Source organism: Erinaceus europaeus, chromosome 15 (assembly GCF_950295315.1).
Source record: "Erinaceus europaeus chromosome 15, mEriEur2.1, whole genome shotgun sequence".
Taxonomy (NCBI): Eukaryota; Metazoa; Chordata; class Mammalia; order Eulipotyphla; family Erinaceidae; genus Erinaceus; species Erinaceus europaeus.
In genome coordinates, this window is record NC_080176.1 from 5805542 (window position 1) to 5822736 (window position 17195).

The 17195-nt window shown below is 58.1% G+C and overlaps 2 protein-coding genes across 6 annotated transcripts; one reads left to right on the plus strand and one right to left on the minus strand.

Annotated features, from left to right (window-relative positions):
- Positions 1-511: 511 nt before the first annotated feature.
- On the plus strand, positions 512-16019 carry HAGH (hydroxyacylglutathione hydrolase). Of its 5 annotated transcripts, none has more exons than XM_016190410.2 (11): positions 512-713; positions 1084-1194; positions 4688-4778; positions 7576-7748; positions 8119-8183; positions 10089-10206; positions 10570-10678; positions 11528-11631; positions 12759-12860; positions 14936-15015; positions 15133-16019. In XM_016190410.2, the coding sequence occupies exons 4-11, from the start codon at positions 7644-7646 to the stop codon at positions 15233-15235; spliced, it is 786 nt and encodes a 261-aa protein (XP_016045896.1). In that variant the 5' UTR covers positions 512-713; positions 1084-1194; positions 4688-4778; positions 7576-7643; the 3' UTR covers positions 15236-16019. The 5 variants fall into 5 exon arrangements, with proteins under 5 accessions (XP_016045896.1, XP_060028615.1, XP_060028616.1 ...); XM_060172632.1 differs by having other exon boundaries at positions 1087-1194; XM_060172633.1 differs by having other exon boundaries at positions 514-670.
- On the minus strand, positions 4390-5592 carry FAHD1 (fumarylacetoacetate hydrolase domain containing 1). Its single transcript, XM_007528084.3, has one exon. The coding sequence runs from the start codon at positions 5533-5535 to the stop codon at positions 4870-4872; it is 666 nt and encodes a 221-aa protein (XP_007528146.1). The 5' UTR covers positions 5536-5592; the 3' UTR covers positions 4390-4869.
- Positions 16020-17195: the final 1176 nt, after the last annotated feature.

Consider the following 17195-nt stretch of genomic DNA (forward strand, 5'->3'; position numbering starts at 1 on the left):
AAAATAAATAATTATATATAAAAAAGAAACTGTAGACATGTGACCATAACCCAAATAAAGTCACTAAATAAATAAATAAATAAATAAAGCAATAAAAAAAAAAAAAAGGAAAAAATGGCTGCTAGGAGCAGTAGATTCATAGTGCTGGCACTGAGCCCCAGGGATAACCCTGGAGGCAAAAAGAAAGAAAAGTAGAGAAAAGAAAAGAAAAAGAAATAAAGATCAGAGCCTCTAAAACTACATGCTTTGAGTTTGGCGGTGGCTCAGAAGTCTTTCCTGGAGCTGACAGGGCAGGACTGGGGATTGTGGGTGCAGTGGGAATAGCACAGTCCAGAGCAAGGGGGGCCAAAAACTGCTTTGATTTGAACCCCAGAAAGCTTCTCTGCTCCCCTGCCTTCTCTGGTGTTACATAAACCTGCTCAGCGTTTATGAAGACTCGCTGAGTCAGGGCTGACACTTATGAGCTAAAGCAGAGGGGAGGAGACCTCAGGAGGCCTGGAGTCCCAGAACCTGAAGACCCACTCTGACTGCCGAGGCAGCCTCTCTCCTACCCCACGGCACCACCCCCAGAGCTCCTGAGCGCCGAGCCAGTCTGGGAAGTCGGGTCAATGCACGTTGTGCCTGGTTCTCCAATGCTGTACTTGACCCGCCAGCGCGTGGAGAAGACCCCGTGAGTATGTGGAGCTGCTCATAGAGATTCACTGTCTTCTCAGGTGTGTTTCCTCAGTTCTCACCTTCTGAAGCCAGGGAGAGGGGTGGATCCAACTTGTGGCCATGAAGAACTTGCCCTCGCTGTGTCTGGAGGAAGTGTTCCTCCTTGCCTCTGGGGGGCTCGGGGATTGGTGTGTGGAGCAGGAGGAATCCCGAGGCTGCTGAAGGAAGGAAGGAGCTTCGGATGACGCCATTCCTCAGCGTGCGGGAGGTGGTCCTGAGGAGGAAGAAAGTGTGTGTCCGGGGAGACCTGGCCTGGGTGGGGTGGCAGGAGCGAGCGGCCATGTCTCCCGGCCCCTACATCCGGCTCTTCTAGTGGCGGTTCGTGTCAGCCCTCTCCTTTTGCTCATCTGTTCAATACTCTGCATGAAGCAGGAACACAGAAACTACTTGTCTGCCTGACTCATCTTGTGCAAGACCTGACACGGCCTGTGAGAGTGATCATGAAAATCCACGTCCACGGACCTAAGTGACAGCCGTCAGGTATGAGGTGGAGGTGACAGAAACTGATATGGAAGAGGAGCTAGGGAGAGAGAGGGGCTGGGCGGTATCTCACCAGGTTAAGCACATATAGTACGAAGTGCAAGGATCCGGGTTCAAACCCCCAGCTCCCCACCTGCAGGGGTGAGTCACTTCACAAGAGTAGAAGCAGGTCTGCAGGTGTCTGTCTTCCTCTTCCCCTCTCTATATCCCCTTCCCCTTTCAATTTCTCTCTCTGTCCTACAGAGAAAAAAAAAAAGTGGCCATAGGAGTAGTGGATTTGTAGTGCAGGTACCAAGCTCCATCGATAACCCTAGAGTCAAAAGAGAGAGAGAGAAGAAGACAGACACCTGCAGCCTCGCTTCAGCACTTGCGTATCTTTCCCCCTGCGGGTGGAGACCAGGGGCTTGAACCTGGGTCCCTGCGCACAGAAACACATGCGCTCAACCAGGTGTGACACCACCTGACCCCCGGTAGTTAACTTTATTATCGTTCAGCTTTAGGTTTAAATATATCCAGAATTGAAATCTAGGGGACAGGTGCCATCAGGGTGCTGGGACCACCAGCACGGAGGGAGCTGGTGTGTCCGTTAGGTTTTGATTCTTATTGACAAAGATTTTACGTGCTGTGTATGTGTGTAATGCTGATGTCAGCTGCTTGTGACAAAGCTTGTGCTACTCCTATGGTGGCATTGACCCAGGGGCTACCATCCCCTCTCGGCAACGTGATGGCTTGGTCACCCAAGGGAGCTGCGTGTGAACTTGTTCTTTTCAAGTTAGACAGCTGGGTAGGCTTCCCTCAGCCACACCTCGCCCCTGCCGGCTAGACTAAGAATCCTTTAATACAAACACACCCACTGGCCCAGGACTCTCTGATTTCTAGTTATGAGACTCCAGCTGAGGAAATAGCTCCAAATGTGCTGACACCACCAGCAAGTCTCAGGGTGTGGTGGAGCGTAGACACCAGCACCTGGTGCAACACTGGCAAGAATACTGCCCAGACACGACACACAGCCATAGGAGGAACAAAGTCTACCTTGTTTCTTTCCTATGTCTTCTTTTATTTTTACCTGAGCACTGCTCAGTTCTGGACTATGGCCAGGCAGGGAAATTGAACATGGGACTTTGTAGCTTCAGGCATGAAAGATATTTTGAATAACCATATGCTATCCCCCTTAAAAAAAAATCTATTTTTTTAAAGTAATGGACTGTCTTTCTTTATTTAAAAATATTTTATTTATTTATTTATGAGAAAGACAGGAGGAGAGAGAGAGAAAGAACCAGACATCACTCTGGTACATGTGCTGCCAGGGAGTGAACTCAGGACCTCAGGCTTGAGAGTCCAATGCTTTATCCACTGCGCCACCTCCCAGAGCACTTATTGTTTTAGTTATTATTGATGTCGTTGTTGTTGGATAGGACAGAGAGAAATGGAGAGGGGAGGAGAAGACACAGGGGGAGAGAAAGATCAACACCTGCAGACCTACTTTACTGCTTGTGAAGCGACTCCCCTGCAGGTGGAGAGCCGGGGGCTCGAACCAGGATCCTTACGCAGGTCCTTGAGCTTCGTGCCACAAGAGCTTAATCTGCTGCGCTTTTTAAAAAATATTTATTTTCTGTTTTGTTGTCCTTGTTTTTATCGTTGTTGTGGTTATTATTATTGTTGTTGTTATTGATGTTGTTGTTGGATAGGACAGAGAGAAATGGAGAGAGGAGGGGAAGACAGAGGGGGAGAAAAGGATAGACACCTGCAGACCTGCTTCCCCAGCTGTGAGGCAACCTCCTGAAGGTGGGGAGCTGGGGGCTTAAACCAAGATCCTTACACTGGTTCTTGCACTTGGGGCCGTGTGTGCTTAAACCTCTGCACTACCACCGACCCCCAAAAAAATCTGTTTTAAAGATCATAGCCACAGATGTGGGCAAGTATGCGCCTAAGCTTATCTGTGTCTCAAAGTGGATGAAAGTTGGGGCACTTGGGGGCACGTTCTTCTGCTTACCCGCTTTCTCTCTTTTCTTTCAAAGTTTTTTTTCATACTTATTTTTCCTTTTGTTGCCCTTTTTTTTTTTCATTGTTGTAGTATTTATTGTTGTTGATGTCATCTTTGTTAAGATAGGACAGAGAGAAATGGAGAGAGGAGGGGAAGACAGAGAGGGGGAGAGAAAGACAGACACCTGCAGACCTGCTTCACCGCCTGTGAAGGGACCTGCCTGCAGGTGGGGAACTGGGGGCTCGAACCGGGATCCTTATGCCGGTCCTTGCACTTTGCGCCACATGCGCTTAACCCACTGCGCTATTGCCCGACTCCCTTTTCTGTTTGTTTTTTTGCCAGCAGGGTTATGGCTCCCAGTGGCCATTTTTCCCTTTGCTTTCTATTATACTTGGTAGAACAAAGATAAATTGAGAGAGGAGGGGAGATAGAGAGGGAGAGAGATAGACACCTGCAGACCTGCTTCTCTGCTCATGAAGCTTCCCGCTTACAGGTGGGGAGTGAGGGCTTGAACCCAGGTCCTTGATCATGACTATATGTGCGCTTAACCAGATGCACTACTGCCCAGCCCCTTTTTCTGCTTTCTCTAACTTATACATCACTTAAGCAGTGTAAAAGCTTCTTGATAATACTTGTGCATAATACAAATCATGTTTGAAGTCTTTTCTAGATCTGCTTTCAAGTAGTAGCCTGCATTGTGGTGAAGACGTCAAGTTCTGGCCTCAGGGCTAGCTGGCTCACCTCCTGGTTCTGCCATCAACTGAGTGATGCAACTCTGTAGAACCATGCTGGGAGCCTCCGTGCTCCCATCTTCACCTGTGTTATAGGCCAGTAGTAATGCCAGCGAGGCTTAAATAATGTAAGGAAAGCTCTTGGCACAGTACTTAGCCATACCGGGCGCTTGACACATTCACTGTTATTAATGCCAGCTGTCCTCAACTTTCTCCACGGGGCCAGGAGATGCTTTCTGTCAACACTGTCAGCAGCCACCCCATTCAGTCTGCCTTCAGAGAGGGAAGGCTCCGGGCTGGAGCCTAGGCAGCACTCCCAGGCCATTCAGCTCCCTGGAAGCCTTCCCAGTGTCCTGGGCAGAGGTGGTTAACTGCTGGCAGTGTGCCAGGGGCCAAAGATGGCCAACGTCTGATGGCCCTTGACAAGGAGTGTCTCTTCTATCTCCTAGCCACTGGGGGTGGGGGAGACAGACAAGGCCACACAGATGACAACATCTTTATTTGGAAAATTACCCTTTCAAACTTATCTTTCAAACAGAATCTGAGGGCCAGGGAACATGCCCTGAGCATTTGAAGTGTTTACTTATCAAACATGAATTATATTAGCTGATTACGTGGCGTGTTCAGGGTCACTTGGCATGCTGGAGATGAATTCTGCCAGCAACACGATGGACCTGATTGTAGGCCAGTAATTTGGAAATATTTCCGTTACCACCCACCAGATGATTATCAGCATCAAAGAAATCTGGGGAGCACTGATGTGAAAAATACTTTTCAGCCCCCTTTGCAGATTTAACCTTGTTCTGATGGCAGAATGACCCGCTGAAAAGTCCAGCTTCCGGAAAGAGGTGATCGGAGCGTCAGGCTTGGTAAGTTCTGCCCAGGTCTTCCGAGAAGGCTCTTTGCAGCGCGTTGCTTGGAGGGTCAGTGGGTCGCAGCGCCGCGATCCAGCCCCCGGGCTCAGAGCCGGGCCCTCTCCACCCTGCAGCGCATGCTCACCAGCCCCTTGATGCCCGCCTCCATCTCGTCGTTCTCCTGGACGGGCCCGACGCCCTTCGGCGTCCCGGTCAGGATCAGGTCTCCCTCCTCCAAGGTCATGATCCCGGAGATGTAGCTGATGATGTAGGGGATGGAGAAGATCATGGCCGACGTGTCGCCCTCCTGCCGCAGCTCGCCGTTGACCCTGAGCCAGAGCTTCAGGCGGTGCGGGTCGGGGACCCGGTCTCGGGGCACGAAGGCGCTGACGGGGCAGGAGGCCGTGAAGGCCTTGGCCAGGGTCCAGGGCAGGCCCTGCCGCTTGCACTCGGCCTGCACGTCGCGGGCCGTCATGTCCAGGCAGAGCGCGTAGCCGGCCACGCAGTCCATGGCGGCGGCCTCGGGCACGGCGCGCGCGCGGCGGCCCAGCACCACGCCGAGCTCCAGCTCGTGGTGCAGCTCGCGGCTGTAGGCGGGCAGCAGCGCGGGCGCACCGTCGGGGGCGTAGGCGCTCGACGGCTTCAGGAAGAGGAGCGGCTCGCGAGGCAGCGCGCTGCGCATCTCGCGGGCATGGTCGGCGTAGTTCCGGCCCACGCACACAATGTTCTTGCCCCACTCCCAGAAGCGCGACAGCGGCTGCGGGGCCGCCATGGTTCGGCCGGACGTCCTCGGGTCGCAGACGGCGAGGGGGCCGGACGACCTGCCCCTGACCCTTCCGGCTACCGTGCCCGCATGACGCGAGCGCTGATTGGTCGAAGGGAGGGAGCCCGAGTTTGGACGCGAGCATTAGTTGGCTGGAAGCGTGGGCACGGGTTTGGCCGAGGAGAATGATTGGGTGGAAGATGTGGGCGGGGCTCTGAGTGGGCGCTAATTGGCTAGGAGCTGGGCGGGGTGCTCGAGAAAGCCTGGATTGCGCTAGGGGCCAGCACGGGTTTGGACGCGAGCGCTGATTGGTCAGAGGGAGCGGGCACGGTTTGGATACGAGCGTTGATTGGTCAGAGGCGAGGGTAGATTGGAGCGGAGGCGCGAGGCGGACGCTGATTGGCCGTGGCGCTCTGACGTCGCGCTGAGCCGCCTCCAGGGCCCCGCCGCCACCGGTCATGGTGCTGCGCGGCAGGCTGCTGGGCCGCCTGAGCAGCGCCGCGCTGGGAGCCGTCTGCGCCCGCCGCGACCTGGGTAGGTGGGGGCGGCGGTTGGACGCTGGGACGTTGGGCCCGCGCGCGCACGCTGTTTCTGTTGACCCGGGTTCGAACCCGCAACACCCGGGGCTTAGACCCAGGACCTCCGGCGGGGACTGTCCGCCGGTGAGGACGCCGAGGACGCCGGCCTGGGGCCGCAGCCCGCCCGGTGCGCGCTCCCCGTGGGCGCTAGCGACCTGCACGCAGCCGGAGCCTGGGAGCCCCACGGCCCAGCGAGCCGCTTCCGGGACCCGGGGGTCTGGCTCCTCCCGCTGTCACTGGCGTCCCTCCCCCCGAACTCGGTGACCCCAGTCTTGCAGTCGCCTTCCCTCCTCCACCTGCTCACGGAGGACGGGGACACGGCCTGAGCACCTGGGCCCCTCTGCCCGGTGGTGGCTGCAAGCCGTCAGGGCGGGTGTGGGGGTGCCAGGCGTGAGCACAGAGCCTGCCCGTGGGGGCTCCAGAATGAGGGCAGGGACGCCCACCCGAATGTCACGGCGCCGGGGGCCAGGCGGGCGGTGTCAGCGGACAGAGACACGGCCACCGCCACCTAGTTCTCAGCCTTTTGCTGTTGGGTGGCTCGGAGAAGCCACACTCCGTGGGTCTCGGAACTCAGCCAGACTGGGGGCTGCGGGCGCTCGGCCTCTCCATACAAGACAAGACACCAGGGTGGGCTGGACTAGCATATAGTGTTTGCAGGGGGAAGAAAAAAAAAAGGCTTTGGGCAGTGCCCACACTGGCCGAATTCCTCCCCTAGACATGGCCTGCTCCAGGCCCTGGGGCTCAGCACCTGCTGTGAGTAATGGCTCCCTTCTGGGGGGGGGGAATGTTCTAGGAAGAGGAGAACTGGGGCCCCACTTGAGGGGACGTCCTGCCTCCTGTGCTCCCCCTCTCTGCTGTGCCACCCTCCCCAACTCAGAGGAGGCTGAGTATCCCAGAACCCCCTCACGCAAGACGTGCACACGGGCCCGGAGAGCCCCAGCTGGTTGCCATGGAGAAGGCAGAATTAGATATTTTTGTGTGAGGTTCCAGCCACAGTTCAGGCTGTTCCCCCAACTGCGGCAGAGGAGGTGGGATTGCACCAGAGGCCCCTGAGACTGGCTCTGTCTGGGCTCTCAGCACCTGCCCCCCAATTTCATGACCATCTCTGTCACTTTTGGGGTTCCCTTTTCATGCTGTGTGTGTGGTTGGGTGTCGGGGAGCATCGAGGTTGAGCGCGCCTGCGTGGTGGGTGAGGGCAGCGAGCCCGGCAGCGAGCTTCTGAGTCCTGCTCCCTGCGCTGGGTGCTGGTGGGTGTGTGCATTGTCCAGACCGTGAGGGGTGGCAGGTGGCCCACCGCCCACAGCAGTGGCCGAAGCAGGCTGGCACTGCCACGGAAGGGCTGACCCATTCTCCTTCCTTCCATTGCATTCGCTCCTGTGTCAGAGCCTGCCAGCCTGTGCTGCCTGCCCCCTTCTCGCCTGGCTGGGGCGCCCTCCTGTGGACACTGACAGAAGCCTCGCTCCATCTCCAGGTCCAGCCCTGCTGGGAGCCCTCCTGCACACAGACCTGAGGAAGAGCGCCAGTGTGGACCAGGGCGCCATGAGGGTGGAGCTCCTACCTGCGCTGACCGACAACTACATGTACCTGATCATCGATGAGGACACCAAGGAGGCCGCCGTCGTGGACCCCGTGCAGCCCCAGAAGGTGGGTGCAGCCCAGGTGTGGGGTTTGCCCAGTGCACCAGGAACCCTGGAGAGAAGCCGGCTGCTTCTAAGGGACCGTGAAGCCAGGGTCCAGCCACGCCGGGGGCAGAAGGCCAGTGAGGGGAGGAGGCCGAGGCTTCGGCTGGAGAGAGGGATTCAAGACACGGCGACTGGTGGGCCTCTTCCGGGCCACTGGCCTCGGCTGGAGTGGCTCAGAGAGGCCGCCAGATGGGACAGAGCTGCCAGGCAGGCTGAGAATGAGCCCTGCCACCCACCCTGCCTTCTGGAGCCGGGTCCAGCCCCTCCTAGCATGGCAGGCGCAGAGGGCACCCCAGAACCCATGCAGGGAGTGACCCCGCCACTGGTTGCAGGTTGTGGAGACGGTGAGGAAGCACGGCGTGAAGCTGACCACTGTGCTCACCACCCACCACCACTGGTAAGCACCCAGCCCTGCCATGGGACATCCCCACAAGTCGCCCCGGGGACTTGGGAGCCCCACAGCTGGATGACATGAAGTAGCACCTTCCCCCCCCCCCCCAGCTTCTGCCTGCGCCCGTCCTCCCCGCCGTGGGGTCAGCTGCAGCAGGGAGGGCTGTGGAGCCTGGCTGAGGCCGAGTCACAGGTGCCCGTGCAGCCGGCTGGAGTCTGACCCTCGCAGACTCTTCAAAGCCAGCACTGTCCCCTCAGCTCTAGAGTCTGGCCTTCTTTGGGGTTCTCCCCAGCCTCCTATGTGTAGGCCCCAGCACAGCTCCGGGGTGCAGCCCGTGTGCTCCCCAGTTATCGACTGGCAATGTCTGTGTGGACCCGCCCCAGGGTGAGGCGGAGGGCGGGCCTGTAATCTCTCGGCCCGCTGTTCCTGTCAAGGACTCCCTGGGCCTGCGGCTGAGCAGCTGGTGGGGCTGAAGCCTGGCCTTGCCCGCCTCAAACTCAAGAGTGCTGCCGGGCCCCAAGTGGCATCATCCTAGCCCCAAGGTGGTTACATAACCTTCCTTGTTACTGACCTTTGGAGCTGGTGGTTACGTGTGCATGGTCTCAGGGCTTATGGGCCACCTCAGTTCTTCTCTTAAGAGTTTATTTTGGATAGACAGAAATCAAGAGGGAGGGAGAGAGAGGGAGAAAGAGGCTTGCAACTGTTTCAGTCCTCGAAAAGCTTCCCCTGCAGGTGGGGACTTGGGGCTTGAACCCAGGCCTTGTGCATGGTGACGTCTGCTCAGCCGTGGATTCCACTGCTTGACCACTGTTTATATCTTTTAAAGAAATATTTATTGGAGAAAAAGAAAGACCAGAGTTTCACTTGGCACATGCAGTGCCAGAGATTGAACTTGGGGCACAGGCTTGTCAAGTGTTCAGCCCACTGTACCACCTCCCAGGCTGCTTTGGGGTGAAACCAGGAGTCCTGAGTGTGCCAGGCCTGCACTCTGCCAGCTGAGCTGTCTCCTGGCCATGTTTGCAGCTGCCAGGGCTCCTGTCACTTTGTGTCTGCGGTCTCCCCACTCCTGGATGACTCTCTGTTTTTCCCCAGACTGTGGGGTGGGGCAGGAGGGACACGTCACAGCACCACTCACTGCTCATGCGAGCTGCTCCATGTGCTGGCAGGGGGCTTAGACCTGCTTTCTCACACGCACTCTGGGGGTTGTTTTATGAGATTTACTTACTAAGCAGAGAGCCAGAGCCTCACTCTGGCTGCATTGCCTCATGCTCAAGAGTTCAGCACTTTACCCCTGCACCTGTCAGGGCCTCAGAGCACGGTTCTAAGGAAGGGCTATCCCCTGACCCTCCTGTAAAAATACTCATTTCATGAGAGGGAGGAAGAGGCAGGTAACAGACCAGGTGCCAGTAGGGAAGCCAGGCCTCATGCACCACCTGCCCTGTGAGCCACCCATGGCCAGCACCATGGGGAGCTCCAGACTGGGAAGCCCCTAGCTCCCTGCTCAGGACCCCGCACCCACTGTGGGCTGTAGAACACAATCTTCCAGTCAGTCTTCGTGCAGGATGCCTCACAATTGCATTGGGAAGTGATGTCCGGGCCCGGTGAGACTCCTGGCTGGCGGGCAGCTGAGTGGCACAGCCGTGGCACTGAGCTCCCAGGCTCAGCCGCTGGCACCACCGTCAGCTGAGCAGGGTTCTGGGGAAAAAGAACCCTGGGGTCCCCGGACACAGGCGCTGTCCCAGGCAGGCAGGTGTGGCAAGTCTGCTCCAGCAGGACCTGCCCCCAGCTGGCAGCACCCGCCCGCCCGGGAGTGGGCGTCCACCAGCCAGCGGCTGAGGCCTGTGAGGGGAGCGCTGCCGAGTGGCAGGATGCCCCTGCTGGCTATTGGCCAGCCGTGCCCTCGCCTTCCAGGGATCATGCTGGTGGCAACGAGAAGCTGGTGAAGCTGCAGCCGGGGCTGAAGGTGTACGGGGGTGACGACCGCATTGGGGCGCTGACCCACAGAGCCACGCACCTGAGCACACTGCAGGTATCGGGGCCCCTCCCTGCCTCCCCACTGCAGTGCTCCAGTGGGTCCTCGAGCTGCCTGGGCAGCCCCAGAGGGGGACATCCCCTCACCCAGGGTGGCACCCCGAGTCAGCTCCATGTGGCAGCTGGGCAAGGTCTGCCATCACGCCGTGGGTGGGGTTGTGGTCCCAGTCCACGTCCTGTGCAGCCATGTGACTGGTGGTCCAGGTGGTGGCCTCAGGGCACTGGAGGATTCTGCCCCTCGGTCAGCACGAGACCCCATCCTGCCAGATGGAGCCAGCAGCTCCTGCTGTGTCAGGGGCCCTGGGGGTGTCTGAGGGTCCCGGCACACAGGGAGCACCTGCCGACCTGCCATCTCTCTGAGGTGGGGTCCCTGCATGTCAAGTGTCTGTGGACGCCGTGCCACACCTCTGGACACGTCTGCTACTTTGTGAGCAAGCCCAACAGCTCCGAGTCGCCAGCCGTGTTCACAGGTGAGTGTGCACGAGGCACAGGTGCACACAGATGTTTGTGTGCATGTGCACGTGCTTGTGCGGAGATCACACGTGTGCCTGCGTGAGCTGACAGTGACTGAGCCCAGGCGACTCTCAGTGAGGCTGTGACATGAGTCCCCTCTCACTCCGTGCCAGACTGGGACCCTCAGCCCCTCCCGGGAGAACAGAGATGCTGGCAGGCCCCCAGGGGACAGTGGGCAGTGACGCTGGGCACTGGGGTCCTTGGCCAGTGATGCCGGGTGCTCGGGGACAGTAGGTGGCGGCGGGCACTTGGGTCAGTTGGCACTGACAACAGAAGCCCAGGGTGGGGACAGTAGTGGGGGCCAGAGTCACACAGGACCCGGGAAAGTGTAAGCAGAGCTGAGGGTGCAGGACACCAAGGCAGGGGAGTCCAGTGATCTCCGGCACAGCTGGCAAGCTGTCCCAGGAAGGGAGGGTGAGCAGGGGGCACACACGGCCTGCCAGCAGAGCTCATGGAGGGCAGGGTCGACTGCTAGCTTGGGTCCTAGGCCCCCCTGCTCTGGGCACACAGCCTTGGGGACTCCTGGAGCAGTGAAGTCACAGGGCTCACAGGAAGGCGTTGGTGGCTGGAGACAAGGGAAGGCACGTGAGCCGGGCCCTGGGGGAGAGGTTGGGTTTGGGGACTCAGCACTAGGCCTAGCGCTGTTGGGAAGGGTGTGGTGCCCCTGGGGTCAGCAGAGGCGGGTGAGGGCTGTGGGCGGGCCGTCGGCAGCTCAGAGCCAGGCAGTGCCAGGGCAGGTGCCCAGCTGAGGACTTGCGATTGGGTTGCCTCTTGCCGCCACCCCACGCCCACCGTCCCCTGTCCAGGAGACACACTGTTCGTGGCGGGCTGTGGGAAGTTCTACGAAGGCACAGCAGACGAGATGTTCAAGGCTCTGCTAGAGGTCCTTGGCCGGCTGCCCCCCGACACGGTGAGGCCTGTGTCCTGGCCCCCAGCCCTGCTCCCCTCCCCACCATGGAGCCCAAGCCTTAGGGACTGCAGGCAGGAGCCTCACCACAGAGCTGCCAGCCCACCCCATTCTCTCTTGATTTTCTACCCCAGTTACTTTATGGAGGAAGCGTCTATTTCCAAATCTGTCGTCTCGGGCTCTCAGGTCTGGTTCACTGCCAGGGCCTCGCACTTGCATAACCCAGTGTGCCTGGCGGGTACTGTTTCCTCAGAGCCCTGTTCAGCTCTGGCTTGTGGTGGAGCCAGGGGCTGAATCTGGGCCCTCAGAGCCTACAGCAGGAGCTTCTTGCATAATCCCTGAGTTATCTGCATGACAGAGGAGAGAGGAGAGAGCCCCAGCAGCACTCCACTGCTCCTGAAGCTGCCCCATGCACTGCTGCTCTCGGGGTGGTGGGGCTTGAACCTGGGCCCTTGCACACAGAAGTGTGAGTGCTCTATTGAACGAGCTATTATTTCCTGGCCCCCTGAATTTAACTTTAAAGAATTATATATCTGAGGGGGTCGGGTGGTGGCATACCCAGTTAAGCACACGTATTACCACCACGCACAAGGACCCGTGTTTGAGCCCCCACTCTCCACCTGCAAGGGAGGACGCTTCACGAGTGGCAAAGCAGGTTTGCTGGTGTCTCTCTCTGCTCTATCTCCCCCTCCTTTTCCAATCTCTCTCTCAGTCCTGTCAAGTATAATAGAAGGGGGAAAGTGGCCATGGATTCATAGAGCCAGAACTGAGCCCCAGCGGTAACCCTGGCAGCACAACAAAGAATTCACATCTGATGAGAGCAAGAGAGGCCAGAGCAGATCTTTGGCACAAACTCAGGACCTGAAGCTTGAAAGTCCAGCACTTTACAGCTCTGCCACCTCTCCTGCTATCCCTCCCCCACCCCCACCCCCCCACAACCCAACCAGTGTTATTGCAGGAGATTGGGGGGCAAGGTGGGGGGGTGCATAAGACAGCGCCAAGGACTGAACCTGCAGCCTCTGGGGCTGCAGGCACGGGAGTAAGTCCTGAGTGGTCTCCCGGCATGGTGCTGTTCATTGTCCTTTGACTCGGCTCAGGTGCTTCCCCGCTGACCTGTCCGCTCTCCACAGAGAGTGTACTGCGGCCACGAGTACACCGTCAACAACCTCAAGTTCGCGCGCCACGTGGAGCCCCACAACACCGCCATCCAGGAGAAGCTGGCCTGGGCCAAGGTGAGTGACGCCCACGGGGACCCAAGGCTCAGCCCTTGGGGGGGGGGGGGGGGCTGGCACTCTGCATTTCCTGACAGCATCACAGGACAGGCTCTGCTGTGCTTCCCCAAGCAGCTGTCCTCAAGGTGTGAGCTCGCTCTGGTGGGCCAGGGGCTTGGCGGTCCAAGGTATCTTCTGCGGTGGGCAAGTGCCGGTCCAGCACTGTTTGGCCCACCATCTGCAGTTTGGGGCTGGACCTACGAAGCCACTTAGCTGGGCCCAGTGTGCTCTGCCTCTGCTGACGGCCCCCGTGTCTGCCCTCACCCAGGGACTTGGGGCTGCCTTTCCTTCTCCGTATATGATCCACCCTTAAACAGAGACTTTTCATCGCACTGATCTTGAATATTTTCAGACTCATTGCTTCTACTGTTAACTTCACTATATTTTGTAGATTTAGTTGTGTTTTTTATTTCATGAGAGGAAGACCAGAGCAGCTCTCTGGCACAGGCTGGTGCTGGGTATGCAACTCAGGACCTTGTGTGTGAGTCCCGAACCCGACCACCTCCTGGCTTACTGTTTTACACAGTCAGGTGGAGCTTGACCTCATTGATGTCACCTCTTTTTTCCTAAAACAAGCACTAAAAAGATAAAACTTTGGGAGTCGGGCGGTGGCGCAGCGGGTTAAGCGCAGGTGGCGCAAAGCGCAGGGACCGGCGTAAGGATCCCGGTTCGAGCCCCCGGCTCCCCACCTGCAGGGGAGTCGCTTCACAGGCGGTGAAGCAGGTCTGCAGGCGTCTGTCTTTCTCTCCCCCTCTGTCTTCCCCTCCTCTCTGCATTTCTCTCTGTCCTATCCAACGATGACGACTAGTAACTACAACAATAAAAAGAAACAACAAGAGCAACAAAAGTGAATAAGTAAATACAAAATTTTAAAAAAGATAAAACTTTATCCTGAATGCTGCAGCCTTCCAGTTTTTGATGTATCTGCATTCTCTTTGAGATATTTAAGGGCTAGGGAGATAGCATAATGGTTATACAAACAGACTCTCGAGCCTGAGGCACTGAAAGTCCCAAATTCAATCCCCAGCACCATCATAAGTCAGAGTTGAGCAGTGCTCTGGCAAAAAAATAATAATAATAATAAATAAAAAATATACTCCTTGTTCACAAAGTGCAAGGACCAGCCTAAGGATCCCAGTTTGAGCCCCCGGCTCCCCACCTGCAGGGGAGTCGCTTCACAGGCGGTGAAGTAGGTCTGCAGGTGTCTGTCTTTCTCTCCCCCCCCCCCCCCCCGTCTTCCCCTCCTCTCTCCATTTCTCTCTGTCCTATCCAACAACGACATCAATAACAATAACTAAAACAATAAAACAAGGCCTGGATGAATATGGGATGATCTCACTCTCAGGCAGAAGTTGAAAAACAAGATCAGAAAAGAAAACACAAGTAGAACCTGAAATGGAATTGGCATATTGCCCCCAAGTAAAAGACTCTGGGGTGGGTGGGTAGGTGGGGAGAATACAGGTCCATGAAGGACGATAAATGACCTAGTGGGGGTTGTATTGTTAAATGGGAAGCTGGGGAATGTTATGCATGTACAAACTATTGTACTTACTGTTGAATGTAAAACATTAATTCCCCAGTAAAATAATTTTTTTAAAAAAGGCCAACAAAAGGGAATAAATATAAAAAACCAAAGGCATCAAAAGGGAATGAATAAATATTAAATATATATATTCCTTATGATTCTTGTGGGTTTTGTAAGTTTGCACACAGGCTAGAGGGATGCTAGCGAGCACTGCGTCTCCGCGCCCCCGTGGTCCTGCCCACCCTCACTGTGTGGGCTGTGCCGTCGGCCGCATCTCCGGGTGCCGTGCAGCTGGAGGGTGGTCCTGGGAGGCCTTCCGTGGTTCCCGCCGGGAAGGGCTGGGGAGACCAGAAAATGACCCCTTATCGACCTGCCTCCTGCGCCCCAGGGGCCCAGGTTCCTGGCCCTGCAGAATGGGGGCCCCCACGAGGTGTATACCCACCGGGCCATTTTGCCTGCTGGTTGTGAGACAGCTTCTCTGACGCGCTCTGGGCCTCGGTCTCTCGCACAGGAGAAGTACAGCCTGGGGGAGCCCACGGTGCCGTCCACCATCGCCGAGGAGCTCACCTACAACCCGTTCATGAGAGTCAGGTAGGCGGGTGGGCGGCTGCCCTGGCGGGGGTCTGTGGGCATTTTCTGGGGCTTCCCGCTGTGCTGTGGGCTTGGGGGTCCGGCACCCCGCAGGCCTGAGTCAGGCGCCTGGCCCAGCAGGGAGAAGACAGTGCAGCAGCATGCGGGCGAGTCAGACCCTGTCACCACCATGCGGGCCATCCGCAAAGAGAAGGACCAGTTTAAGGCGCCCCGCGACTGAGGCGCTGGGCGGGGCGCTCCAGCCCGGGAGCCCGAGACACACCCCGAGCCCTTGCTGTGTGTGAGCCCAGCCTATTTATAAGACATCGCAGAGCCAGCAGACTGTGTGTTCTCTGCCTTGCCGGGGCCTGTGTGTGTGGTCCCACGCGGTGTCCCGGAGCCTCCCCTCCACCCGCAGCTGTCCCCAAGGCCACTACAGGCCTCATCCCACAGGAAGTGGGTCGGTCTGGGCCCAGGGAGGACTGGGGTCCTGGGCCCCAGCTCAGTGGAGTGGGCAGGGCCCAGGAGGGCAGAGGGTGACTCGCCCAGACCCAGGGCACTGTCTGCAGAGAGCAGAAGGAAGGTGTTGGCGGCCTCACCTATGGGCCTGAGTTCTCCCCTGGCTCTGGTCTGCGCAGAGGTCTGGCCCCTTTCCTGTCCCTGTCACCACGAGTGTCTGCACTGTGCTCCTCCGTGTCTCCAGGCCCACAGGCAGCTTTTTCTTCAGTGGCAGGTAGCCCTGGTGAGAACCACTGACAGAGCCAGGTCTGAGGTCAGGGCGCTGTAGCCTGGGGGCGGGGGTACCAACTCACTAGTCTGGCCCTGCCCAGGGAACAGTGTCTGTCTTCTCTGTCTGTCCTGCGCCCTCTCTCTCTCTCTCTCTCTCTCTCTCTCGCCCTCTATCTCAGGGTGGGGGTGTCTGGCCTGTGGGGCATACATGCCTGCAAAGTCATTTGGTCTGGTCCTGCCACGGCAACTGCTGGCGGGACTCTAGTTCAATAAACCCAGGAGCTTTCTCATAGCGATGAAGTGAGTGGATACTTGTGATGTCAGCAATGTCCTCGGCCCTGGGCAGAAACGCCCCGGCCCTGCTGTGGGTGGAGCCAGGCTTGCCTGTGGGGTGGGGGCACGGGGGTGCCCCAGACAGGCCTATAGGTGCTGTGTCCTCCTTGGGAGCCGGTCTCCAGCCCCCTTGGTGCTTGGGTTAGAGCAGACACCCTCCTTCCGGCCCCGCCGTGTCCCCAGAGGCCTGTCCTTGGCTGGGGGGCTCCCTATAGCCTGATAGCCCCCTCCACAGAATAGAACTTGTCACTTTGCCTTTCTGTGGGACCCCCCACTCTGTTCCTGCCATTTGAGGACACTCCTCCTGGGCACAGTGCAGGCCCCCAGCCCCGGGTGCGAGTGGGGTACTTGTGGCAGGGAGGCTCGGCAGGGAGGGGCTGGCACCGTGCAGAAGGACCATCCCTCTCCCTCTCCTGCACTGTGTGCTGTCCGCCTTGCCCACCCCTGCAGACACAGGCTCGGCGACACCAGCTGGGAAGTGGGTGGGAGTAAGGCCACTGGGGAAGAGAAAGCTGTGTCTGCGTGGAGCCCCACCCCTGCACTGGCTCCCGTCCCAGAGGGTGTGGTCTTTAGCCAGGGGAATACCAGGGTCTGAAGCCTCCCCAGGTGCGGGGTGTGGGGGGTGTCTGTCCCAGTGAAGGGGTAAAGACAGAACACTGGAGAAACTGAGGCAGGGGAAGGAATGCCTGGGAGTGAAACGGAGGGGCTACAGGAGTAGGGAGCAGCGGATGGGTGTGCAGGTGGCGGGGCCCCAGGACACCTCCTCAGGGGGGGTGGTCAGAACCAATCTTGGCAGAATGTGCTGCCCTGGCAGTGCCAGGAGTTACACTCAGTGGGAGGGGCTGCTCCAGGATAGTTAGGATGCCCTCAGGTGCAGGGCGGGGTGGGCAGCGGGGCCCAAGCCAGGCTGGAACACAGCCACCAGCTGCGGAAGGGTCTGGGTCCCTGCCCCTCCTCTGGGGGTCCTCTGCCCCCTGCCTCTGGCCTGATCGGTGCCGCTCCAGCCACCTGGGGTCTGTCCCCTCACACCAGTGCCCCACGTACCAGCTGGGGGGTGGCCTGTGCAAAAGTCCCACTTTGAGGACAGCTGTGGGCTGTGCTCCCTGACCCAGCCACCAGGTCTTCAGCCCCTGCTGGCC